This window comes from Monodelphis domestica, chromosome 2 (assembly GCF_027887165.1).
Source record: "Monodelphis domestica isolate mMonDom1 chromosome 2, mMonDom1.pri, whole genome shotgun sequence".
NCBI lineage: Eukaryota > Metazoa > Chordata > Mammalia > Didelphimorphia > Didelphidae > Monodelphis > Monodelphis domestica.
This window is the reverse complement of record NC_077228.1, coordinates 28452314-28477273: the sequence shown is the minus strand read 5'-3', so window position 1 is coordinate 28477273 and position 24960 is coordinate 28452314. Positions and strand designations below refer to the sequence as shown.

General features: G+C 47.2%; 1 protein-coding gene across 1 annotated transcript in view; it reads right to left on the bottom strand.

Moving 5' to 3' along the window:
* The window catches only part of AGBL4 (AGBL carboxypeptidase 4), an 867059-nt gene extending 842733 nt beyond the window's left edge, over positions 1-24326 (bottom strand). Inside the window, 1 exon segment of the mRNA XM_056815178.1 lies at positions 23964-24326. Within this exon segment, the coding sequence (XP_056671156.1) occupies positions 23964-23997 (34 nt within the window). The 5' untranslated portion in view covers positions 23998-24326.
* Positions 24327-24960: the final 634 nt, after the last annotated feature.

Genomic DNA, 24960 nt, shown 5'->3' with positions numbered 1-24960 from the left:
TTTAAAAAGTCATTGGAGGGACAGCTAGGTGGCTCAGTGCCTAGAGATGAGAGGCCCTGGCTTCAATTCTAGCCTCAGATACATCTTAGCTGTGTGAGCCTGGACAAGTCATTTAACCCTCATTGCCCAGCCTTTACCACTCTCCCACCTTGAAACCAATTCTTAGTATCAATTCTAAGACAGAAGAAAGGAACTGTTTGTCTTTTAAGTCATTGGAAACCAATGCATGAAGTAAAATGGCACCAGAAAGGAAATCAGTTCCAAAGGGCTGAAATAATTCCTCGTGCCCTCAGGATCCTGTGTCAAGGGAGTGAGTCAGCTGGAAGTTGGAAGCTCTGACAAGTTGTCAAACCAGGAGAAGGAATTCATCCAAAAAGAGGAGCCAATGAGTCATTCCAATAAAACCCCCGAGGAAGGTGGGTGGTTGGGAGGAGAGGCCTCCCCTCTGGTTTTGGGTCTCCTTGGGAAGACAGACTTGCAAGCTTTGAAGGAACTTTCAAAGGACTTGGATGGACCTCCCACATTCCCACCCTAGCATTCCAGGATTTGCCTGAGGACAGTATAAAATTGGACTTGAACTCTGCACTTCAATCCCCACAATTCCTTGCTCCACTTCCCCAGAATGCTTTGTAATCTCACCTGGGCCGAGATTGAGAAGGTATTTAACCTGATTGCAAAAGCTTTTAGGGGTCTCTTGGACTTCCATTTGGGCCAGATGTGGCTCTTTCCATAATGTAGGTGAGGTTGTGTCTAGGCCTCTCTGTGGCCTGGACACGTGTTTTCTTATCCCGTATTTTCTTTAATCCTTAACTTTTAATAAACCTCTAAAAAATATAATACTCCTTGCAGAGAGAAACAAATTTCTACCTGCCTCAGTCTCCCCATATTCCCTAATTTTAATCTTTACAACAGACTCACCATAGATTCACGGATCTACAAGGAAACCTGCAAAGCAACGGTAGCATGTCCAAGAGGAACTTCTACTGCAACCAAGATCCTGTGAGCTACCCCACTTCCATGTGCCTTCTTTAAGTCCAAGCCCACTTTACTTAGGGCTGTGTCTATCCTGGTGAGGGAGGATGTCCCAGACTCTGGGGAAACTGTTTTGTACCAACTGTTTTTATTGTACCACTTAGTAAATACTCCTTTTTAAAAGCTACTTAAGGCTGATTGATTAGAGTATTTCTTGACTCATAATAATAGAGAAGACCACAGGTGGGGACTCAAGTCAATGGCATAAGAAAAGCATTACCAACTCCTTAGGTACGTGTATAGAACTTTAAGGGCAAATGTAGCCAGTCAAGCTCTAGGAACCAGATCCATCAATGGAAGTGGGAATTGAGATGGGAATCCTCAGAAGGCCTCACACAGACAAAGTGTGACTCAGGTGGGAGAAAGGTAGAGGCAAAGAATAAATAAGAACTCACAATTAGTATGTGGAAAAGAGGCCTTATTTTGGAATTAGAAGAGCTGGGACCACCCAAATGCAGAAGCAGTGTTGAGTAGTGGAAAGAGCAGTGGATATGGCATGAGAGGGCATGGGCTCAAGTCCCAGCTCTGCCAGGCATCAGCAGCAGGACCCTGGGCAGCCAGGGGGTCAGTGACACCCAATCAGAGTATGCTGGTGAGTGAAGTGTAAGAAGACTGGAAAGGTAGGGCCAGGACAGGTGGTTGAAGGGGTCTGAACCCCAAAGGGAGTATTGCATATTTTATTCTAGAGGTAATCGGGATCCAAAGAGAAAAGGAGGCGTATTAGAGAGATGCTGGGGAGGAATGAGCTCCTTGGGAAGAGGAACTGCCTTACTTCCCTCGTGATATTCCCAGGACTTAGCACAAGAGTTGGCATACAGTAAAAGCTCAACAGAAGCTTTTTCATTCATTTGCAAGTTTGGTTGAGGCAAGAGTCCTGCCTTCATAGAGCTTACAGTATAGCAGAAAACTCTCTCCTCACCTCTCCCTCCCTCCTCTCTTTCTCTCTGTCTCTCTTCCCTTCCTCAGGGCTTTCTCCCCCATTCTTCCTTCATAACTCTAAATAATCTCCTCATTCAGATCACTGGAAAAGGCGAGGAGGACCAAGAACGTTCCACATGATGGTCCTCCCTCCAGAACCATCTCTTTGTCCCTCAAGAGGCCCCGAGATATGCTGCCCAAAGAGTGTGACCATCCCACAGAAACATGTGATGTCTGTGCAAGGGAGGCCTTTGGGGGAACCCCTGCCAGCATTAGCTATATTCAAAAGGGAAAAAACAGAGCATGCCAGCTTTCCTCGGATCTGATGCTTCTTGTCACCAGTCACCTGACGGGCCTTGCTTCTGGGCTCCTGAAAGACTTAGCACAGATCCACCTTCTTCGAGAAGCCGTTCCCGGCCCCAGACCCCAGCCTCGGCCCCCCCACGTTAGGGGGCGAGCTCCAGCACGGTCAGCCCTGCTCGCTTCTATCTGTATGCACGCTATGTGCTCTTGATAAATGGTTGTTGACTGAATGCAACCAGACCCAAAGCATCCAATGGGACCCAAGCTGGTTGGTGACAGACCTGTATGTTATAAGGCAGGAAGAGCACCTGTCTCCGTTTTTTCCCCGAAGCAAAGAATAGATAATTACATGAAAATGCCACACGACGGCGGCGGGCCTGGACACAGGATTGGCAGAGACCTCTGGGAACATTGAGCCCAGGCCAGGTATCCCCTCTCCTGAGCCCTCTTGAGGCAGCCACTGCACACAATGGTCCAGCCTATCCACATATTCAGCCACCTCTGATCTAGTTTAACATCTTTATCCTCCAAAGGAAGGTCTCAGAAAAGAGGCTCGTCCACACACAGAGAGCCGGCCAACGGCCTAGCCAGGCCGAGAACCCCAAAGTCTGCCCACAGGGGTCAGGTCAGCCTGGAAAGGAACGACTGCTGCCTGGGTTAAGGGGCAAACGAAGGCGATGAGATCAGCTCCTGTCCGGCGGGCACTGAAGCTAGCAGAGCGGCACCGTGGCGGGCTCCCACCAGGCACGCAGGTCTCTCTGGGGACAGCCTGAATTGTAAGGAAATGCCTCTTTAGTGGAGCTTGACCCAAGGACTCTTCTGGTCAGAGCCCCCCCTCCGCCCTGCTTCGGGGCTTGGGATAGAGCGCCGGCCCAAGGCAGCTCCCCGCCCGCCGAAGACTCGGAGCGCAGGATGCGGCCGGACAAGCTGGCTCGAAATGACCTCTCGCTCCCTGGCTGGCGAGCGGGCCAGTCCTCAGCAAGCACGCACGGAGCGCTGAGCACGGCCAGCTCAGGGCTAGGGACACCCAAAGAGGCCCGGCCAGCCCCGGCCCTCCAGGGGCTCCCAACAGGGCGAGAGGGGAGGGGGCGAGAACAGGGGGGCTGCCCCCGCGGCCCAGAACCTAGAGAGAGGAAAGGCAGCAGACAGCTGGGCACAGGCAAGCTCCTCCCGTGGTCTCCCTTCCAGGGGGTGGGGATGAGGCGCTCGGCTCCCTCTCAGCCACCTCACTCCATGGGCTTCACAAGCAGGAGCCCAGCGAGCCTGGCCTGCCTGGGACTCGGGGGATGCTTCCAGAGCCTGCACTCCACGGCACGGGGTTGCTGTCTTTCTGGGAAGATACAGAATGTGGGTTCTGTACTGACACCCCAAAGAGATGTTCCTGCCTTAGGATACAAGGTTGAGAGGGGCAGGTAGGTAGCACCGTGGATAGAGCACCAGACCTGGAGTCAGCGGACCTGAGTTCAAATTTAGCCTCTGACATTTCCTAGCTGTGCGACCCTGGGCAAGTCACTTCACCCCAATTGCCTAGCCCTTACCCTTCTGTCTTAGAGTTGTTACCACACAGAACGTAAGGGTTTGTTTTTAAAGATAAGAGTAACGAAGACCTCAAAATGAAGGCGGGGGGGCATCAATCCGATCTGACAACTATTTGGGGAGACCAGCTGTACCCACCATCTCCCTCCCTACCCCGTATCGGTCCCCAGCCTATTCCAAATCAAAGAAGTTCTGTCTAAATGCCATGCCTGAGGTCTCTTCAGATGAGCATTTGAAGACTGACATCCAGAAGCCAAATGACAAGGACAGAGTCTCTCGGAGGGAAGAAATTCATACTGCTCTTGAGATCAACACCACTTCACAGTTTGCAAAGGGCTTCCCTACATTCCCCCATTTGATTTCTCTATGTTAATAGTGAAAAAATCCGTCAACAAACATTTATTAAGCACCTACTATGCATCAGGCTCTGTGCTAGGCAATGGAGAGAAAAAGAGGAAAAAAGAGAAAATGATCCCTGGCTTCAAGGAGCTGAAGCTGTCCTGGGGGGACGATAGATACAAAGAGGAGGGAAGGAGGACTCCCAGAGGCCCAGCTCATTATCTCGGGAACCCAGACTTCTCAAAGGAATGCTTTCTCCAAGGCGTGAAGGAGGCCTGCACACGCCCACTAATTCAATCAATCATCAGCCACTTACAGTAACTCTCTCAGTCAGGTGAGAATACGCCCAACGCACCAATCAATGAAATAAGGACCCTGGACTAGCAGCCATGAAATGGGATGGAGTCCAGCTGCAGGAGGTGAGGCGGTGCAGAAGGCCGCTCAGCCACACCTGCGGGGCTGTTAGAAATCAGTGCACGCACCTGAGAGAAGGGAGCGTCGCCCCATGCAAGCCCCTGGCAGGGTAACCCTTGGAGAGATGAGTCTCAAAGCCCATGGTCAGTCTCATCGGCATCATAGCAGGGGCTGAAGCAGAAGTAGAGGACAAAGGAGACAAGGGACCTTCAAAATGCTTCAAGGAGGGACAGCTGGGCGGCTCAGTGGATAGAGAGCCAGGCCTGGAGATGGGAGACACTTCCTAATTGTGTGACCCTGGGCAAGTCACTTAACCCCCACTGCTTAGCTCTTCCTGCTCTTCTGCCTTAGAACCAAAACTCAGTATCAATTCTAAGACAGAAAATAAGGGTGTTCTCTAAGCCTGAGCCCCACTTTTCCTTGATGATGTCATACACTTGGAGAAGATGTTTTATACCACATGCTTCCTTAATAATTACCCCCTTCTAAAAGCAAATTAAGTCTCAACGAGTGATCGGGGAAGCTCAGGAACTCTAACATAAGAAATATACTTCTTTCCCCTCAGGATCCCCTAGAAGTCATGGCTACCCACTGGGGACCCCAGCCTATGATGCAAGTGGGAGCGGAGACAGTAGGTGCAGAGCTTGTACTCCAAGTGAGGATTCCTCTAGGGCAAATATTGGGTCTTTCACATTTTCAGAGACCTACTGGAGAAATTCTCTGCCCAGGACTTTTGTTACTGAGCACTTTAGTGTTTGAGAGCCACTAGAAAAAAAAATGAGTATTTTTTCCTCATTTTACACTGAAATTGTACAAGAGTCCATTTTTCCAGGCATCTCCTTACAAAGTCAGAGCATTTTCCAGAAACTAACTTTTGCTTGTTTTAATGCTCTAAAAGGAAATGTGTTATAATGGGAAATGAAGGGATGCTGCAACCCTAAAAAGGTGGTGCTTCACTCTACAATGCTCATTTGGCTCTCTGTTTACTTGGAGGCAGACCCAGGACATCTGATTTGTGGCATAAATCCAAGAAGCTTATCTGAGATCTTCGCCTGCTGGCAACCCTTAGAGCTTAAGCCCTTTCTGAAAGCTCCACAGCTCCTTGTGGGCTTTTTGGAGTTTATTTTTCTTTAAGTTGATCTGTTTGTCCTAGTGTGGGATGAGTTAGGAACTCCAACTGGCTTTCCCTTCTGGTGGCAGGGATCCATGGAGGTCAATTTCAGATGACTTTTGGTATAGGAACGAGAGGAAATCTGCCTGAACACCCAAAGACAATACCAATGATCCAGGACAACTGGGGAAATGTTGGTGTGCTCTTCTGTATAAAGGGATACCTAGAAATTGTGTCCAAAATTGCCTTATATGCTGAGAAAGTCGTGGGAGGATTTTCACTCAAGACAGGTTATCTTCTCACCTGAGGGTAGGAAGGTGACTGCTGAGTCCACCAAGAAACTTAATTCCTTTCGGGGGAGCTCCATATGCTCAGGTAATTCCGTAAGGAAAGAGGCAATGAGGGCCAGAACTAGAGTGGTGGCTGGGTGAATGAAGGGAAGGGGACAGATGAGAGAGGTGCTATGAAGATGGAAGCAACAAGATTTGGCGAGTGACCTTTGAGATGGGTGGGTGAGGGAGAAAGGAAGAGAAAGGAGTTTTTCTTCTCTAAACCTCACAGTTCACCTTTGAATTACTTAGAAGGGTGGCTGACTAACAGGGGGGAGGGGAAGGGAAGCAGGAGGGCATGGGTGGAAAACTGGGAGGTGAAGGGGGGAGGGTAGGAAATATCTTGGTCTATTAGCCATCAGTAGTGATCAATAGGCAACCCCAGAGTATCCCCTCTAGTAGCATTTCTCTCTCTCAGAAGTATCTCTATCTCCTAGTATATCCTTTATTACTATAGGCAACCCCAGGATCTCCATTACAACCAGGCACCCTCAGGTTTCCCCTTGTATCTCTCTAGTCAAGCCAGAATATCCCATTTATTACAACTAGAAATATCTCCTCAGTATCTATTTCTAATACAATTGGCACCCTAGATGGGACATGGCTCACAGACTCTTCACTATCAGCTTCTATTCCCAAAATTGAATCTGCCATCTCTGACAGTCAATATATGTGGCATGATGTTCCCCTTTATTCTGCAAGATCTTATTAAACCTAGCCCATGCATTAGGTTTTGAACAGCATTGTTTTATGGCCTGAAGTAAATCCTCCCTGCATTTTCTTAGGTAGGACATGCTAGTAGGGTTAGCAAAGTCCATATCTACCCTTTGCTCCACAGTTGGCCAGCTCGTCAGATTGCTATCAGATTTTGTCTTCTCCAGGAATTGTCTCTATTCATGGGGGCTGAACAGTTCTGATAGTAGGAACTCTACAAACTCAAAATCAGGATCAAAGACCCTGAAAGCATGTTTCAACTCCATTTGAGATTTGAAAGGATTTTCTACAAATTTGGGGAAACATCACTTTATGGATTCAAGTTCCTCCGAGCTGAATTGTCTATGGGATTTGGAGTGTAATACACCAGCATTACTGGATAATTTGGTGACCTCTTTTAGTGGACAAATTTTCTCAGGTTCACCAGCAGACACAGTGTCCTTGTCACCTTCATTTCCCTTATCAGTGACTTTAGCTGTCTTTTCTTCAGAGACACTGTCAGCCTGTCCATTGTCCTTGCCCATAACCTGATCTAGCCCTTTTTCCTTAATCAATTGCTCAAACACAGCCTTAATCATGCTTTCCAGGTTGTTATCAATAGCCAGTATCTTTTCTGCCTTAAGGGGAATCACAGATCTAAAGATCTTCTTCACATGGGTTAGAGTTTGCAGGACAGCCATTAAGATCACATATACTTGAGCCAGGATCTGCCAAAGTACCAGTTCAGTTTGGAATGGCAATTGCAAAACAGACCTTCTTGTGTTGCCTATATAATCAATAGATTCCACAATCATATGGGTCATTCTGCTGTACAGTATGTGGTAGACCCAGAAACAAGCGATGACAGCAATCACCACAACTCCACAAATAACTTGTTTAAACATTGGTTTTTTTCCTATTCTACTCTGCCTTTCAAAGGATTGTGAGGTTCAGTCAATCTTCCAGGCGCCAATTGTATTAGAAATATAATCTGTTTCTGCCTCCCTTCCCCTCCCCCCTATTAGTCAGCCACCCTTCTAAGTAGTTCAAAGGTGAACTGTGAGGTTTAGAGAAGAAAAACTCCTTTCTCTTCCTTTGTCAAGGAAGGGGGTTTATTGGGGAGGACAAGGATGGAAATTGAGGTGAGAGGGATGAGGTTGTCCCTAGTCTACAAGAAGGGTTAGGAGGATTTAGGAAATGTCAGTCCTGTCACAGCTGTGACACAAAATCTGTCAGGGAGATAGAAGGACAACTGTTTAATCTTCTTTCTTCCTTCAAACTCAAATCTCAAATATACAATCGGTTCTTCACCCTCTAAGCCACCAACAAAAGTTAATTTCTTCTCAGCCTGGCTCCAGAAACGCCCCCTAAGGGTCCTTCAGCCTAGGACAGAAGCTAACAGGGGATCAGTTCAGAGCTTCTTCCCCCTTCAGCCTGGCTTGACTCTCCAACTATCTTTCCTGGGAACATTCTATTTGGAATGTTCACCTTGATTGACAGATGATGTCCCCAGCTTTCTGTCTTGCATGTATGAAGTACTCTCTTCCCTCATGCCTTTTCCACAGTGGGTGAAGGAGAAGGAGGAGGCCAGGAGGAATGAGCCCAAGGCTGCGCACTGGCTGACTGAAAGGACAGTGCCTCAGCAGAACTAGGGATGTGCCTGGAAGAGGAGAGGGGCAGGGCCAGAAAAGATAATGAGTTCAATTCTGGGTATATTGGGGTTAAGATGTCTCAGGGACAAAACAATAATAAGGGAATGGAGCTCAACAAAGAGACTGGGGCTAGATGTAAACATCTGGGAATCACCTGCAGAAAGATAATAATGAAGCCCATGGAAGCAGATGAGGTTACCCAGACAACTGATAAAAGAGAGACCAGGGTGGAGATACTGCATTAGGTAGTATAATATGGATTAGGTCCCAGCAAAGAAAACTAAGAAGGAACAGTCAGAAAGGTAGAACTGCCATAAAAGGAAAGTGTCACAAAAATCCAGGGAGCACATTCAGGGCAAGCATTATTGTTGGAAGCAGTATCATGGATAGAAGAGTGGGCCTGGAGTGAAAGGCGCCAAGCTCAAATCCTGTCTCTGATACTTGCTGTGCCTAGGAATGAGGCAATTAAATGGTGCAATGGCTACAGTGTCAGGCCTGGAGTCAAGAAGACTCAGCTTCCAGAGTTCAAATCTGGCCTCAAATATTTCCTAGCTGTGTGACCCTGGGCAAGTCACTTGACCCTGTTTGCCTTAGTTTCTTCATCCGTAAAATGAGCTGAAGAAGGAAATGGCAAACCACTCCAGTATCTTTGCCAAATGAACTCCAAATGAGACCAAGAAGAGTCAGACACAACTGAAAAATGACTGAACAACAAATGACTGTGGATGGGCACCAACCTCTCTGTCCCTGTTTCACCATCTGTAAAATGACACCAATAACCCCTCTCTGGTCCCCATGCTATGGTAAGGCTCCAACAAGATCACTTGGCTTAAGTGCAATATGCAAGTTGGTTATTATTATTTCTAAGTTACAAATGAGGAAACTGAGTCTCTGATTTACTCAGAGTCACATGGCTGTGAAATGGAAGTACGAAGATTTAAAACTCAGTTTTATGGGTTCAAATACAATATTCTTTCCATGACAAACAGAACAAAATTTTTACCACTTACTTAGTATTCGCCAACAGAACTGGCAATGACAAATACATTTTATGCCATGGAATGTGAAATGCTCAGTGCCAGTCACAATAATCTTCATATAGTTTCAAAACTGCATCTGCTTTGCCAGCATTGATCATGTCTGTGCTTCTACTGACCCAACAAGTATGACAGTGGCTCAATGAAGCTTCTTATCTCACCTCTGTTAGTTTTCTGTTAAGTGGAGTGCCAGATGCCATCCCTTTATACAGGAGTTTCATGGCATTCTCTGGCTGTTTTTAATCCGATAGCAACTAAGAATGGGCATTACTCTAAGGGAATGGGCAAAAGCTTTAGCTCTCAAAGAGCACACGTCAATGACTATTAGAGACAGTGCATCAGCTGTTATGAGGAAATAAGCATTTTAAGTATTATTCAAGCCCATAATGAAACCTTGAAGCACAAATGAAAGCAAGATGGAAGTAAAAAACACTAAGAAATGACAAATTATTGCTCCAAAGTGATCTAATTAATACTTAGAAAACAATCAAAGATCTCTGGGGAAATCTAGCAATTAGAAGGGTTGTTACTGATTCCTCTTTAAGGCAGCAAAAATTTTTTCAAGTTTGAAGAACAGGGAGAAGACCGGGGGGGGGGGGGGCACCCAGCTGATACTGAAATTGACAAAAGGAGACAGAATAATCCAACATATTGAACCATGCCACAAGTCATGAAAAGGTTTAAAAACAAATCTGTATAAGAGATGGAGATAAATCTGCTTCAATGACCTGAAAATTCACTTGTTTCAAATCCCATTAAAAATCTATGGACTATAATCACAGCTAGCCTTGGAAAAAGAAGCTCTAAAAACAGACTTACCATCAAATATAGTAAAAGACTGGGTTCATGATGAAAAAATTAAGGAACATGAGTAAAAATATCATGAAAACTCAATGCTTACATATATCTCCCTCACCGCCCCCCAGAAAACTGATTACAGTTGAAGAAAAACATTACATTTTTTCCTTTGTGAGTTTTTTTATTTTTATTTAATAAATTAATTTAGAATATTTTTCCATGGTTACATGATTCATGTTCTTTCCCTCCCCTCTCCCCACCCTCCCTCATAGCCGACACACAATTATACTGGGTTTTACAAATAACATTATATATTAAAAGTTTTTTAAAGATGTGAAAAGTTGTATGGTTGATTTCTAATTTCAGGGTTCCCAATATTTTATGTTTTAAGAATCCATTTCAATTTAAAAAATGTGTTATTAAACCCCAAGGCAATTTAGTATACTATTCCCAATATTCTTTTAGGTTTATTCATTAAGTACTTACAGTAACCTCAGAAACTTTTACTCCCAAAAGTTCTAAATTTTAAAGTATAATATGTATTTATGATTAAAATATAAAATTTTATCCTATCTATAACTACTAAAACTAAATATAAAGGAATAAAATTCTACTTATAAAATAATTACAAATGTTTTATATAGGATATTCCATAAGGATTAAAAGAAGCAATCCAACAAAGCCCCTACTTGCTTACTATTATCTGCAAGGCTTCATATGAAACTTACTTAAGACTTTTCTGAACATATAACACATTTTAATGAAATAAATTATAACATGGAAGATATTTAACATAACCTAATAACCACACTTCAATTTCAATATTGGAATTTTTATTTGAACAAAAGTTTACAATAGTTGGCTCAACACTAGAGAAAAGGTCTTAAATCTCATATTGAGTTTTTATTTCTATATTTTGATCTAAAACAATGATAAAATGAAAATGAATGCTCACCCATATGTGGTGGGAAATGGTAGAATTTTATAAATTTTCTTCCTGAGATGGAAATATAGTTTTTATTTTTAGCTACTTAACCAATCAACAAAAATGAACAGCTTCTACTGGCTAATGATTAATGTATTAAATGATAAATGTACTTAAAATACAACTGCATACTTTGCTTTTAATAATGTATATATAGAAACTAACCTTTATGAGGAAAGTCTTTTCAAACAGGAAGAAATATTTTCCTTCTCTACCACTGGCACACTAGCTATACTCTCACAGAACTCTTCTAAATGACTGACCAGTGTTGCTAACCAATTCATCTGAAAATTCTCCAGACAGAAAAATAGTAGCATAAGCAGAAAAAAAGTTTTAAACCAGAAAACAGACTTAATACTACAATTCTGCAGACACTCCAAGGTTTGTGTCTGCAGAGCATTTGAATTGGTCTATGACAGTTTCAAAATGGCCCCTAACACACATGCCCAGCAATCAGTTTTCATACAGCGCATCATTTGTGCTGCAGGAACAAACATTTGTAATGTCTTAATCACCTGATTACACACTATTGAGGTACAATTACATGGTAACTGATGGAAATGAGGGAGTTATTCTGGTGCACTGTATGGAATGCAAATGAGGGCATGCACATTTATCTAACTATCTACTAGAAACTGGTTTATCCTCAAATGTTGAACCTTTGCAGCATTTTGGAAACAATTTGATGACAGGTTGAAAGACTAAGAACACATTGTGTCCTGTCAGAAGTGGTCAGCATTTTATGTAACTGCTACAGAAACACCAAAATTACTGTGCATGTGATCATAATGATTTCAAATTACTGCAGAAATAAAACTATAATGCTTCAAACATGAACATGCTGTAACAGAGGAAAAATATATTAGTAACATAATTGGGCAACTATTGGACTGCTTAAGGTACTGCTGAAGTCTTTAAGCATGAACTCTTTGGGCCACAGACTCAAACCACTAAATTGAAAACACCAGCAATAATAAGTCAATAAACTTAATTATTGACAAGGGACTCATAATTTTAAAAAACACTATTTGCAGGCAAAGAAGGAACTGTTGGGATCTAATTGAAAATCAAAGCATGCGATTCATAAATTTTTTATTGTATAGGTGATATGTGTCTTTAGTTATGACAGGAAATATGAAAATATGTATTACACAAAAGCACTGATATAACCTATATCAGATTATTTACCACCTCAGGATGGGGGCGGGGGGGGGGGGGTGGGACCTGAATGCAAAATGCCAGAAAACAATTACCAAAAGCTGCTTCTACATGTAATTTTTAAAATTCAATAAAAGAGAAAAATGAAATTAAAGAAGAAATGGAGACAGGAAGAGATATAGTCAGGGAGGAGAAAGAGACAGCACAAGGTGAAACAGACTGAGACAAAGAGAGGCAAAGCAAGAAAGACAAAGGAAAAAAGAGAATAATGAAATATATGTAATTATTTTCTTTTGTCTCTCAGTAGTATTCATGCTACTGTAATTACAGTCAACATTAAGGAATAGAGACTTTGTTTATTCTGTCAATCCTATTGCAACTCATCCAAAGAACAACAACAACAAAAAAAAATAGCCTCCCTGACCCCAGATCCAACATTTTATTACACAAGTCAAATGGAGTGAAGTAATGTCAGGTGAGAAATTTTAATAAGCAAATTCAGAAAAAGAAGAGACAAAAATGTTTGGAGGTTTTATTTAGTGCTACTAAAAAGGAAAACATTAATTTAAATAAAAAGACAAGAAAGGAAATTAAAATCAGTAATCCAAAGTCATTGGGCTTAATAAAGGGGAAGACAGAATTTAACCATTTTTGTGATTCTATGTGAACCTATTTTAAAAAATAAATTGTATCTAAACCACTAAACTTTGAAAGCATGTTTTATTAAAAGCTGATACCTCAACCGAAAAAAGGAATTCTCATAGGTTGTATAGGCAGTGTATGTTTTTCAAGGATAATGAAGGAGAGAGAAAAGGGAAAAGGAAAAGTGATAACTTTTGTGAACCTGAATGAAAAATCTTAAGGACAAATGCCCCATTTCTCCTCATCTAGGTCACATACAAGTTTTCTGAAGAATTATGGGGCCATTGGTTATTAGAATTACAATTGTCCTTAGAGCCCATCAAACCCAAGGCTTCCATTTTAAAATCATCCTTAGAGTTCTTCAAGTCCAAGGCTCCCATTTTACTGATGAGGAAGTTGAGGCCCCAGGGGAAAAAGTGGCTTTCATGCCTTGCACATATTAAGCACAGAATAAATGACTAAATAAATCACACAGAAAACACACATGAATGAATGACAAAGTAATACCACTACAGATATATTTGAATATTGGCCTTGTTTCTTCTCTCTGTTCCAACCAAACTAGATCCTCTGCCATATGAACATCCAGACTGCCACTGCCCACTCGGGATCCTACAAGCTGCATCCTGAGACCAGTAGGCCTTACCTTCCTCCCTGTGGCTACACCAGCCTACATGTACCAGCTCTTCCATTAGAATATAAGGTCCCTGAGAGCAGACACTGTCTAGCTTTTCTATATGTACTCCTGATAATTGGCAAAGTGCTAGAAATAGTCAGCGCTTTCTTAATAAAGGCCTTTTCATTCATTCATTCATTCATTCATTCATTCATTCAAAATAAGTCCGGGAATCCGGATTAGAAACAAGAACTGTGTAAGCTGCCTTTTATAGAGAGGACCTGAATCTCATCCAGGATCTCCAATAAATTACCACAACACCCAGTGTCTCTGCACCTGGGAAATTCACATTTTAATTTTTAAAATAGCCAGTATTTCGATTGTCTATTCGGTCCATTAATTGAAGAAAGCCAATCCATTAAAAATACACTGATCTTACTACCATGAAAAACCTCCCACTCAAAGAAAGATCAAATCAACTCAGTAAGTCTTAAGGTTAAACCCCAACCACATGTAAGTAAAGATCCGTAAGATCCTGTATACTCTCTCAAAAGTCAAGTATTAGCTCTGAGCTTCTGGCAAATTATGTTTCCAGGAAATCATAGGCAAATGCAACCAAGGTGATAATCCTCATAATGAAATATGAGAGTTCCTTTCACACAGCTGGATCCCCCATTACAAAGGCTGAGATCTTACACTGCACCCCTCAGATTTCCCTTGAGACCGATTCCTTTTGAATGATGACATTTAAAAACCCATGATAAAAATCCCAATACTCTCACTTCAATGCTGTGAAGTACATGATCCTATCCTTCGGGGGAGAGAGAATTAAGGATTAGGTAACAGTAATGATCATCACTGTCTTATTCGATATAATTCGGTGAGTGCTCAATACTTCAATGGATCTGAGAATCTATCAATTTAGAAGTTCCCCTGCAGGAACAATGCTACTTAGAGCCCACCCAGGCCTGCCCAACCGGAGAAACCTCCCCACAAATCTGTCTCATGCCAAGCAGTAGAAAATGCTAGTGAAAATCTTGAGGCTTCTAGGAATTGTCCCAGGCTGGGACTTCTCTGTAAGCGCGACTTCACTTAGACTGGCCTGTACCATTGAACTGAATCGCTCCCACTCCCACCCCAAGGAGCCTCCCAAGCACGCCCTCTTGGTCCCTGCCCTTCTGCTCCCACACAGAGGCATGAACAGCTGGGCCCTGGGCTTCCCAGGCAGACAGAGGCAGAGCTAGAAATAAGGCTAAAACCAAGGAAGGGCTTCTTTAGAGATGAACTCAACCCTCGGATTTACGGATGGGGAAAATAAGGCCGGAAGGGTTCCAGGACTGGTCCAGCGGCTCGTTAGTCAGTGGGAGAGCAAGGGTCCCTGGGCAAGCTCACGTTTCATTAAGGCCTTCCGCTCGCCTCTCCCCGGACCTCACGGGGGCTCCCTTGGGACATGGGAAGACAAGGAGCAACTAAAACCAGAAGCGCCCCTCAGTTCCCATCGGCAGCCTCCTTCCCCACACACAGTCGCTCTCATCGATTTTCCACCGAAAAGGGTCCCTGGCTCCTCGATGCTGCTTTTACATTGAGCACGCACAGAGTAAGGGACAAACGGTTTGTGTGCGTGGCTCTCGCACCTGTAAACCATCTTGGAAGGTTGGATGCCTTGCAAGGCCAAATTAGACCCGCCTCTTCTTTTTCTCAGCATCACTGCCTTGGGGTCTTTTGTCTTTACTTTGCCTCCATTTCACAACATATCCTCCACGCACCCCTTCCCAGAGAACAAGGGGGTGAGGGAGGAGATGGGCAGTTCAGCCAAATTAGCTTCCCACGGAACAGTTCCGCCACACATGATGGGTTCTGCCGGCCCCATCGTCCCCCGTCTCCTCTCAGATCTCGTCTGAGGCTGGGGGGGGCACGTCTGCACCTGTTCTTTTTTCCCTGCCTGCAGGTCTGCTTCTCCCACTTATCTGTGCTGCCCAAGAAAGCGGATGGTGCGGAATCTCGAGCCCCCCTCGAAAGTCCTGTTTCCACTGGCATCCAGGCAGCTGTATGGGGAAGCTCACAACAAGATCTCCTTCCAACGTTCCCAAAGGAAACTGTAGCGAAGGAGAGGGGGAAAACGGATTAGCGCTCAGGAAGGTAATGCACAGAAAGGCAGGAGGTAGTCCGAGGCCCCTACCAAGATCTCGTCTGCCAGACTGCTTGTGCTGGTAGAGAAGGACGCAGAGGACCGTCCGGGAATCTCGTGCTCAGGACCTGCCAAAGGAGGGTGTGAAGCTGGCTTGCCACATTATGCTGCAGCAAAGTTAGAAAAGGAAGCAGGGCTGGCAGGCTTACGGAGATGATCTAAGGTAAGCTACCTGTCTGGGGCCTGCCAGAGCGAGACCTGGAAACAAAGTCTGGGGGGCTCGTAAGAGAGAGGAGCTGTAGACGGCCGCCCATCTACTCCTCCCAGGAACACACACTTCCCTGGCTATGATGCAGAAGAACATCGTCAGCACATCATGGCCAAAGCATCACAGATTCCACGCGCTACTCGTGGAAGACGAGACGCACAGGAAAAACCACTCTCCCGGCCCAGGGGAAATGGCAGAACTCCCAGCATGGAGGGGATGTACGAGAAAGTTCATGCTGGCCCGTGAGAGAAAAGAAACCCAATGGGGAAGTGAAAAAGAAAAGGTAGCTCTGTCTCAAAATGCCCCTGCCCAAGGGGAAGCCTGAGGAGCTCAGAAGGTGGCAGGCAAGTTTCTGCAGGGTCACTGTTAGAGACACCATCCCAATCTTGTCATCTTCTAGGAAGATTTTCAAACTAAGAAAATAAAGTAAGTGAACCCCCCCAAAAAGTCCTTTTTCCTATTTGGTGCTTTCAGGGTTCTCAGCCCCCCTCTAAGATACAAGTGAGAAAAACCCATATCAGCACCTTCTGTTGGAAAAAATGCATCTTTTCTGGGTCAGGTAAAATAACAGTCAATGAGTCAACAGGCACTTGTTAACAATGCGCCTGGCCCCACACCATCCCTGCCTTTAAGAAGTTTACTTTCTGTGAAATATTGTGGGGCTAGCCGGTGGAATGGGCTGCACTACCAGTAGTAATACAATAACCCAGGACAATTCTGAGGGACTTATGAGAAAGAACGCTGTCCACATCAAGAGGAAGAACCGTGGGAGCAGAAACACAAAAGAAAAACTTGTGACTTATCACTTGTTTATATGGGTATAAGACTTGGGGTTTGGGCTTTAAAAGATCTCTCTATGGTGAGAATGAATAATGTGGAAATAGGTATCAAATGATCCTATTTGTACAACCCAGTGGAATTACTTGTCAGCTCTGGGAGGGGAGAGGGAAAGAAAATGAATCATGTAAACTTGGGGAAATACTTTTTAAAAACAAAATAAAACTTTAAATGGAAAAAAGGTTTACTTTCTTTTTTTTTAATATATTTTATTTGATCATTTCCAAGCATTATTCATTAAAGACATAGATCATTTTCTTTTCCTCCCCCCCACCCCCATAGCCGACGCTTAAATCCACTGGGCATTACATGTTTTCTTGATTTGAACCCATTGCTTTGTTGATAATATTTGCATTAGAGTGTTCATTTAGAGTCTCTCCTCTGTCATGTCCCCTCAACCGCTGTATTCAGGCCATTGCTTTTCCTCGGTGTTTCCACTCCCACAGTTTATCCTTTGCTTATGAATAGTGTTTTTTTCTACTAGATCCCTGCAAATTGTTCAGGGACATTACACCGCCACTAATGGAGAAGTCCATTACGTTCGATTGTACCACAGTGTATCAGTCTCTGTGTACAATGTTCTCCTGGTTCTGCTCCTCTCGCTCTGCATCAGTTCCTGGAGGTTGTTCCAGTCTCCATGGAACTCCTCCACTTTATTATTCCAAAAAGGTTTACTTTCTAACCAGGGAAACAACATGGCATAGCCAGGTACCACCAGGGTGGCTACAGAGGCAATGGAAGGCCATCTAGGAGCGCTTTGCCATCAAGCCTGAAGGGCCAGGAGAGGCCTCCTGTAGAAGGCAGGGATGGGGCAGTCGCCAGGGATTGCTATGCCCTGGGCATAGCAACGGGAGAGGAAGGGTCACACTTGACAAGGATCAAGAAGGCCAGAGTGGCTGAGTCACCCAGTGCCTGAAGGGAAGCAAGGTGAAAGACTGGAGGGGCAGCCAGGAACCAGGTTGCAAAAATCTTTAAATGCCAAACAGAGGAGTTTCTATTTGATCCTGGACATAAAAGGAAGTTCACCCAACTGGGGGCTGATGGGGTCAGACTTAGGAAAACCAGGTTTGCAGCAGAGAGAAAACCATGTCAGAGGAAAGAGGAAAGATTGCAGGGGCAGTGAGGTAGCACAGTGAATAGAACACCAGACCTAGAGCCCCATGAGAGGACCTGGGTTCAGTCCAACCGCAGATACTTCCTAGTGTATGATCCTGGGTAAGTCACTTAACCCCAATTGCCTAGCCTTTGCTGTTCTTCTTACAACTGATGCTGACAACCTAAAACTGACCCTTGTCCCTGAAAGCCTGTCTTCAAGAGACCCCTTTGCTGACCCTATGGAACCATAAACCCTCAAGCACCCTTGATTGCTTTAGATAGGCTTAGCAGATATAATCCAGTCTTAAGGACCCTGTTTGTGGTCTTGTCTCTGGTTAGTGCATCCAGTTCTCTCCTGGTCAGTTTAGACTGTGCCCAGTACAGGTCCTGAGTGAACGGGGCCGCATACACTGTCCCCTTCTCCAAAAAGCTCTATAAGCACCTGCATTCTGTAGTTCCCAGGAAGTCCCAGGACTGAGGTTCGGTGCTGCTGCTGCCCACATTAATGTTTCTACCTTGAATAAAGACCATGATTATAACTACTCTGTTGTTGTCTGTGTTTTCAGGCTGACAGTGCTAAGACAGAAGATAAGGGGGAGGGAGAGGGAGAGGGAGAGGGAGAGGGAGAGGAGGCTAAAGGAAAGAAAACAAAAGACAACAAAAGAAAAGAAGGTTGCTGAAATTGTCTGGGCAAGAGGTAATGAGGGAGTGGAAACAAAAAGACCTGGACAAGAAGGCCCCAAGCCTGGCTACAGGGTCTGAGGGAGGCAGAGCCTTGAGGATGACAGCCAAGCTGAGAGCCAAGGCCATGACTGGCTTAGGGGTGTCCTCAGTAGTAACTGGGAAGCTCAGAAGAGGGAAGGTTGGGGGGGGGAAGCTAACAAGTTCCACCTTGGACATGGTGAGTTGGGGATGCCAAGACCCTGGGAATCAGCATATTCCCATCCAAGAAATAGCACCAGTGAATGCCAAGGGCTTCCACACCTTCTCTGGCAGATCAAACCCAGGCTGGGCTGAGAGGGCCTCTCGGGTCCTGTGCGCGACTCAGGTTCCATGGACAGACAAATGAGGCTGTGACCCTGGCAAGAGAGTCTCTTCTTCAGTGGCTCAAGGGCAAAGGCATAATTTCTAGGCAGCATCTGGATGCAAAATAAGAACCTTTGTCTGATCTCTGAATGGGACAAGGAGTTCTCCAGCCTCCATGACCGAAGGTGACCCTGAGCCAAGATGCTGGGATTAGAGCCAAATGCGTTCCTGGCTCCCAAAGACGGTCACTGAGGGCCTGAGAAAAACCGGCACACTGGAGGTAGGGCAGCATGAAGGAAGTTCTCAGGGCTGGAGTGGTACAAGCTGGCATCCTACTTGACATCATCCTCATCATCACAGCTACTGAGGTAGCATTTTAATGTTTACTAGGGGCTCCAAGGTTAAGACCAGAAGGCTTAATAACATCAAAAGGATCATTTACATTTCTAAGGATTTTTCTAGATGCATTTCCAGAACTACTAAAAAAGGGAGAAAAAATATATTTACATTTTAAAGGTGACTTTTCCTTCAGGCTATTAAGGGAAAAAAGTAGAGGTAAGTTTACTGTTTTTATTTAATTACCATAAAAAAAGATTAGGAGGGCTTTAAATGGTGGAGCCACTTGTCTAATAAAGTATTTTTTTCCAATCAACAAAGGCCTACATTGTGCCAGAGACTATATCAGGAATTAGTGAGACAAAGACAAAAAACAATTAGCTCCTGGGTACAAACAGAGGCATATATAAAAGAAGGTGGCATTTCCCAGCTGGAAGGCTTAGGAAACCCCTCCCCACCTTGAGATGGCATTTAAGCTGAGCTTTGAAGAAACTGGGGGTGCACCTAGGTGAAGGATGGAGAGAGCATTCCAGGGATAGAGAAGGGCCCATGGGAAGGTTCAGGGATGGAAGATGGAGGGACATGGAGAAGGTACAAGGACAGCTTGGCTGGCCCAAGCCTTTCAGACCTGAAAAGGTAAGATGGCATTAGGGAATGAAGAGGGTCTCAGGGTCAGGCTTGCCCTTTAGGAAAGGTGCTTTGGCGCCTGTGGGAGAAGCGAATCCCCTCCCACATTCTGCTAATCCTCCTTTCCTTCCTCTCTAAATCAGTAAAGGGGAGAATGCACGTGTAGAATTTAAAAACTCAGGAATGACTGACTGCAGGTGGCATGAGCGCCAGGACAGTCAGATGAGAGTTTTCTACACTCTAGAATCTGGGGTCGCCATTCACAGGTCTCCAGTGACCACCTAATAACAGAAGGATATTTATTATTCAGCTAGTCAGGGGGCTCCATCTGGCCCCAGCTCTTTCCGGTATTGGGTGACTGCCCCTGGGCAAGACCCTTCACATGGACGCCCCTCAGTTTCCTCATCTGTAAAAAGAAGGAAATGGGCTAAATGCTAGACTACAGAAGAGATGGTGAAAGGTTTTATCACAGGAAGAGGCCTTGGAAATTCCCTAGACCCCCTCACTTACTCATAAGAAAAGTGAGTCCCAGAGGGGAGAGGACTTTGCCCGTGGGATCTGCCCAGGACTTTAAACCAAGGTAATCTCACCCCAAATCCAACCTCTGAGGCCCCTTTGTGCTATAAAATGTTAATGTACTCCATGAAATAGTCAGAAGGTGCTAAAAAGCTCCCAGGTAAGCGCACAGACAGCCAGGGCGGGCTCCTGAAGTGGAAGATGGTTTCTGCCATCAAGGCGTGACCGTGTGGGGGTGACAGCGTGAGAAAGGGGGAGAGGCAGTCGCTGTCTCCCCCGGAGCATACCCACGGCCCCTCTGGCACCAGACGAGTAAGGGAGGCTCTTTGGTGGGCTGATGAGGTGCCGCCAGCCCAATCCAGCCCAGCCAGTTTCCCGGCACCAGCGTCTTCCAGGGTCCTTGGAGAAGAGTGGAAGCCTGGGGAGAAGGCCAATGAGTCCTTTTCCAACCCGCGGTGCCCTCCCGCTGGAGATCCAGATCAACCCCTCAAGTGTCCAGGACAAAACCGAGGACCAGCAGGGGACGCTTTCTCCCAGCTCTCCCCCATCCCTGGGGCGCTGCTGATCTGGCCCATGAGGCAGCCCCGGCGGTCTCGGAGCTCTGGGGAAGCCTGGCTGCAGAAAACGATGATTCTTGTCCCGACAGTCCGAATCCAGGACGAGGACCCGTCCTGACAGCTGAGGCCACTGAAGCATTGGGAGTAGAAGACGGGCCTGTGCTGCCTTCAAGGGATCCATCAGCACACACTTATGAAGCCCTAAGTAGGTGCCAGGCACCCCGAGGCAAGACCAGGAAGGAAAGGGCAACCCCCAAGGAGACCACGGTCTGCCTGCACACCCAGAATGTGTACAAAGCAGCGGGGGAGAGGCAGGGGCTGGCGGGGGCACCGAAGGTGCCGGGGAGCCTGGACAGACCCCAGGAGCAGAGATGGCAGGCGTGGACTGCCAGTGTGGGAAGGAAAGCGATGTCTAACGCAGAAAGGCCAAACAGGAGAGTTTCTCTTGGAGGTGGAGGTCACACGCCAAGCTAACACGCGCGCCAGCCCAAGGAAGAGCTTTCCCTGCCACCGAGTCACCCCCTGCAAGGACGACCTCGAGCGGAGACACGCAGCTCCTCCGGCCGGCTGCGGGACGGCTGCGGGAGCTCACCACACGGGATGCCCATAAATGCATCTCCAGGACGACTGGGGAGGGCAGAGAAGAGGAAGGAGGAGACCGTGAGGAGCAAGCTCTGGCCTGGCGCTTGGGGAACTGGCCTTCAGTAAAGAAGGGGGCGAGCGGGAAGAAGAGCGCGGACGTGCGGAGGCGTGAAAGGCCACGACGGCGCCTGGTTAGTGCCCAAGAGCCCCTCAAAGGAGGCTCCGGGTCCTTCCTCTGAGCCTGCTGGAAATCCTTCCTAATTAAAGAGCAAGATAATCGCCTGAGAGGCTCCCCCTCCAGCAAGGGCTTTCCTGGGAGTCTGGGTTACCCAGCATCCGCCAGGCAAAGCCTCTAGGCTAACCGAAGGTTTCCCTGCAGGCCAGAGCCTGTCCTCCTGCTGACCTACCTGGGGAAGCCGGGACCCAGACCCTCCCTTCCGACCAAGGTCCTAGAGGGGAGGCTCCAGGCCCTCCAGGAGCTCCCTGGGGCTTCTGATGGAGGCCGTGGCCTGTGCACAAGTAGGAACATCCACCATCCAGATGGCAGATGGAAAAGAACCTTGGGAGAGCCGGCCCAAGCAGCTGAGGAGGCCAGGGAAGGAACGGTCACTAGGCCAGCGGGGCCGGACCCTGGCCTGTGAGGAGGGAGAGAAAGAAGCCTGGAAATGCCCCAAAGAAGGTTTTCCATTGGATCAGGACCGTGTCAGGGAGCCCCGAGAGTTTACTGAGTCGGGAAGTGACATGGTCAGACCTGGGCTTTAGGGAGACCCCTGAGGACAGGAGGACCCTAATGTGAGGGGAGGGGGGTGACTGGAGAGCCATGGGGGCACAGAAAAAACCAAGCCCGGGCAAAGAGGATTAGAGAGAGACAGTCCAGAAGGACACCTAAATCATGAACCCAAGGGACAGGGAGGACAGTGGTGCCCTGGACACGAAGAGGGAAGTTTAAGAGGAAGAAAATAAGCATGAATGGAGCATCTTCTAGGTTTCAGACATTCTGCCAAGCACTTTACAGATATGATCTCATTTGATCCTCACAACCACCCTGGGAAGGAGATACTAGTATTATTATCCCCAAATTACTGTTGAGGAAACGGAGGCCGACACAGGTTGCATGGCTTACCCGGGGTCATTCGGTCATTTTTTTTTCAGTCAAGTCCAATTCTTTATATTCCCATTTGGGGTGTTCTTCAAAGATCCTAGAGTGGTTTGCCAGTTCCTTCTCCAGTTCATTTTACATGGGAGGAAACTGAGGCAAACAAGGTTAAGTAACATGCCTAGGTTCACACAGCTAATAAGCAACTGAGGTCACATTTGAACTCAGGCCTTCCTGACCTCCAGGCCCAGCACGCTATCCATCCCTCTACCAGCTACCTCTAGTGAGTAGGTCTGAGAGAAGAGATGAATTCTCTTTTGGACATACTGGGAAGAGACAAGAAAAAAAAAGTTTGAAATAACCCTGGAGGGGGTCCGAGTGGGGAGTTTACCCCCCTGCCTGGGCCAATTGGTCAACAAGCACTTATTAAGCATCTCCTGGCAAACAGACACCAACTAAATGCTTCCTGACTACCTGGGAGAAGGTGTCAGGGGTTCCAGTGTCTGAGAAGCCCTTACAGACTATCCTGCTTGCCCCCGTGTGGTTGCCATCTCACCTCAGCCCCTTGATGTCTTCATGGCCCGGCCCCCCCTGGCATTAGACACTTAGGAGCTAGGGAAGGGCAAGAGCGCTGTGTTTGTGCCTTTCTCTGCCCAGATGCCCGGGGCCCTGTCTGCAGGGCCTGGCACACAGTAGGTGCCTAATCAATGCTGGTGATGGATCTTGTTAAAGCCCAGGGACCCCTTTGTAGAAGGATGCTTTAAACACATAAAGCACAGAGGATGACAAAAACAAGTCTACTGGAATGGCCACGCCAAGTGAAATTCTACCAAAGAGGCAGGAAGAGCTCCACAGCAAGCGTCAGCAGAGCACCTACTGGGTGCCCACAGAGCAGAGGAAAGGGCAGGGGAAGCCCCCGCCCTCCACCCCAGCCCCTTCTCCACCTGGGGCCCGATCCTGGATATTCCTGGGGCTCCCTCATGTAACTCCAGGGAGCCCTAACCCTACTCCTGCCCTGTGACCCCAGCACCCTAGCTCAGTCCCTATGACTCAGTCACATGACCCCAGCCCTTACTCCCCTCCCCCCTCGTAACGTGCAACATCACCCCTCCCCCCAGGCCCTGACCTGACCCCAGCCCCCATTACCTTTCCCCACGTGATTTCAGGTGATTCTGGCCCCAACTACCTCTTGGATGACCCCACGTGACCTCAGCCCCCCACTGCCTCCCCGGCGTGAACTCACGAGACCCGGGGGCCCCTTGCCCCACTGGTGACCACTGCGGGGGGCGCGCACACGCTCACCCACGGTCACGCGCGCGCACGCTTACAGACCTGCTTCAGACGCGGTCTGACTCCGCTCCGCCATGATGGCTGTCCCTCGGCCTCGTCCCGCGGGCTTCTCGTCACGCGCGGGTCCCTCCCCGCGCCACGCGCCACGCGACCCCCGGCCGTGCCCCACGCGCCCCGCGCAGTTCCGTTCCGCGTCTGCCACCGGGCGCCCCACTGGAAGATGCCGCGCTGCCGTTGCCTAGGCGACAGGAGGTAGCTGAAACGAAACCTCGCCCCCTTCGCTCCACCCCCTGGCGGAACGTGCCCGGAGTCCCGCCCTCTCTATCACTGTGTTAGCCCTGGCCACGCCCCTCGTTGTAACCCTGCCTCCTTCTGCCCTCCGTCTAGGGCCGAGGCCCAACCCCTTCTGCGGCATGGCCCTGCCCTAGCCCCGCCTCTCCCCATCTCTTCCAACGGCCTTACGGAAAGATCCTAAGATCCCACCCCAGCTCCGCCCCCTGATCCTTTCTCCTACCTCCTCGCCCCGCCCTCTTGGACCCTACCCGGAATGGCTGCTGCCCACCCTGGGCACCTGAGATGCCTCGGAGAGGACTCTGCCTCTTGAGTCAGAACACCTGAGTTCAAATCCTGACGCTTTCTTTACCTGCCCCGGTACCCCTGGACAAATCCCTTCATCTGTAAAATGAGAGGGGATGGTCCCAAGTTGGCCAAAGGTTAGGAAAGCTGCTGAAAATCAGCAGTGAGACCTAGAAGGCACCTTAAAAACAATCAGGGATTCAGCTACATCCTCTTCCTTTGTGATCTAGCCTTCTGCTCATTACACCCATGGCCAGCCCTTCTAGGGGGCCTAGCATTCAGGGATCACAGACAGCCGAGGCCTCATCTCTGGGTCTCAGGGCCCCTCATCTGTAAAATGGGCTGAGGGGCTGGCCTAGAGGACCTCATTATGATGTAATTATAAATATAATAACCTGCAAAAGAGGAATTTCCCTCAGATCCCAGGAGAGCCCAATCTGAAGCCAAGCTTCAGGCCAGGAGA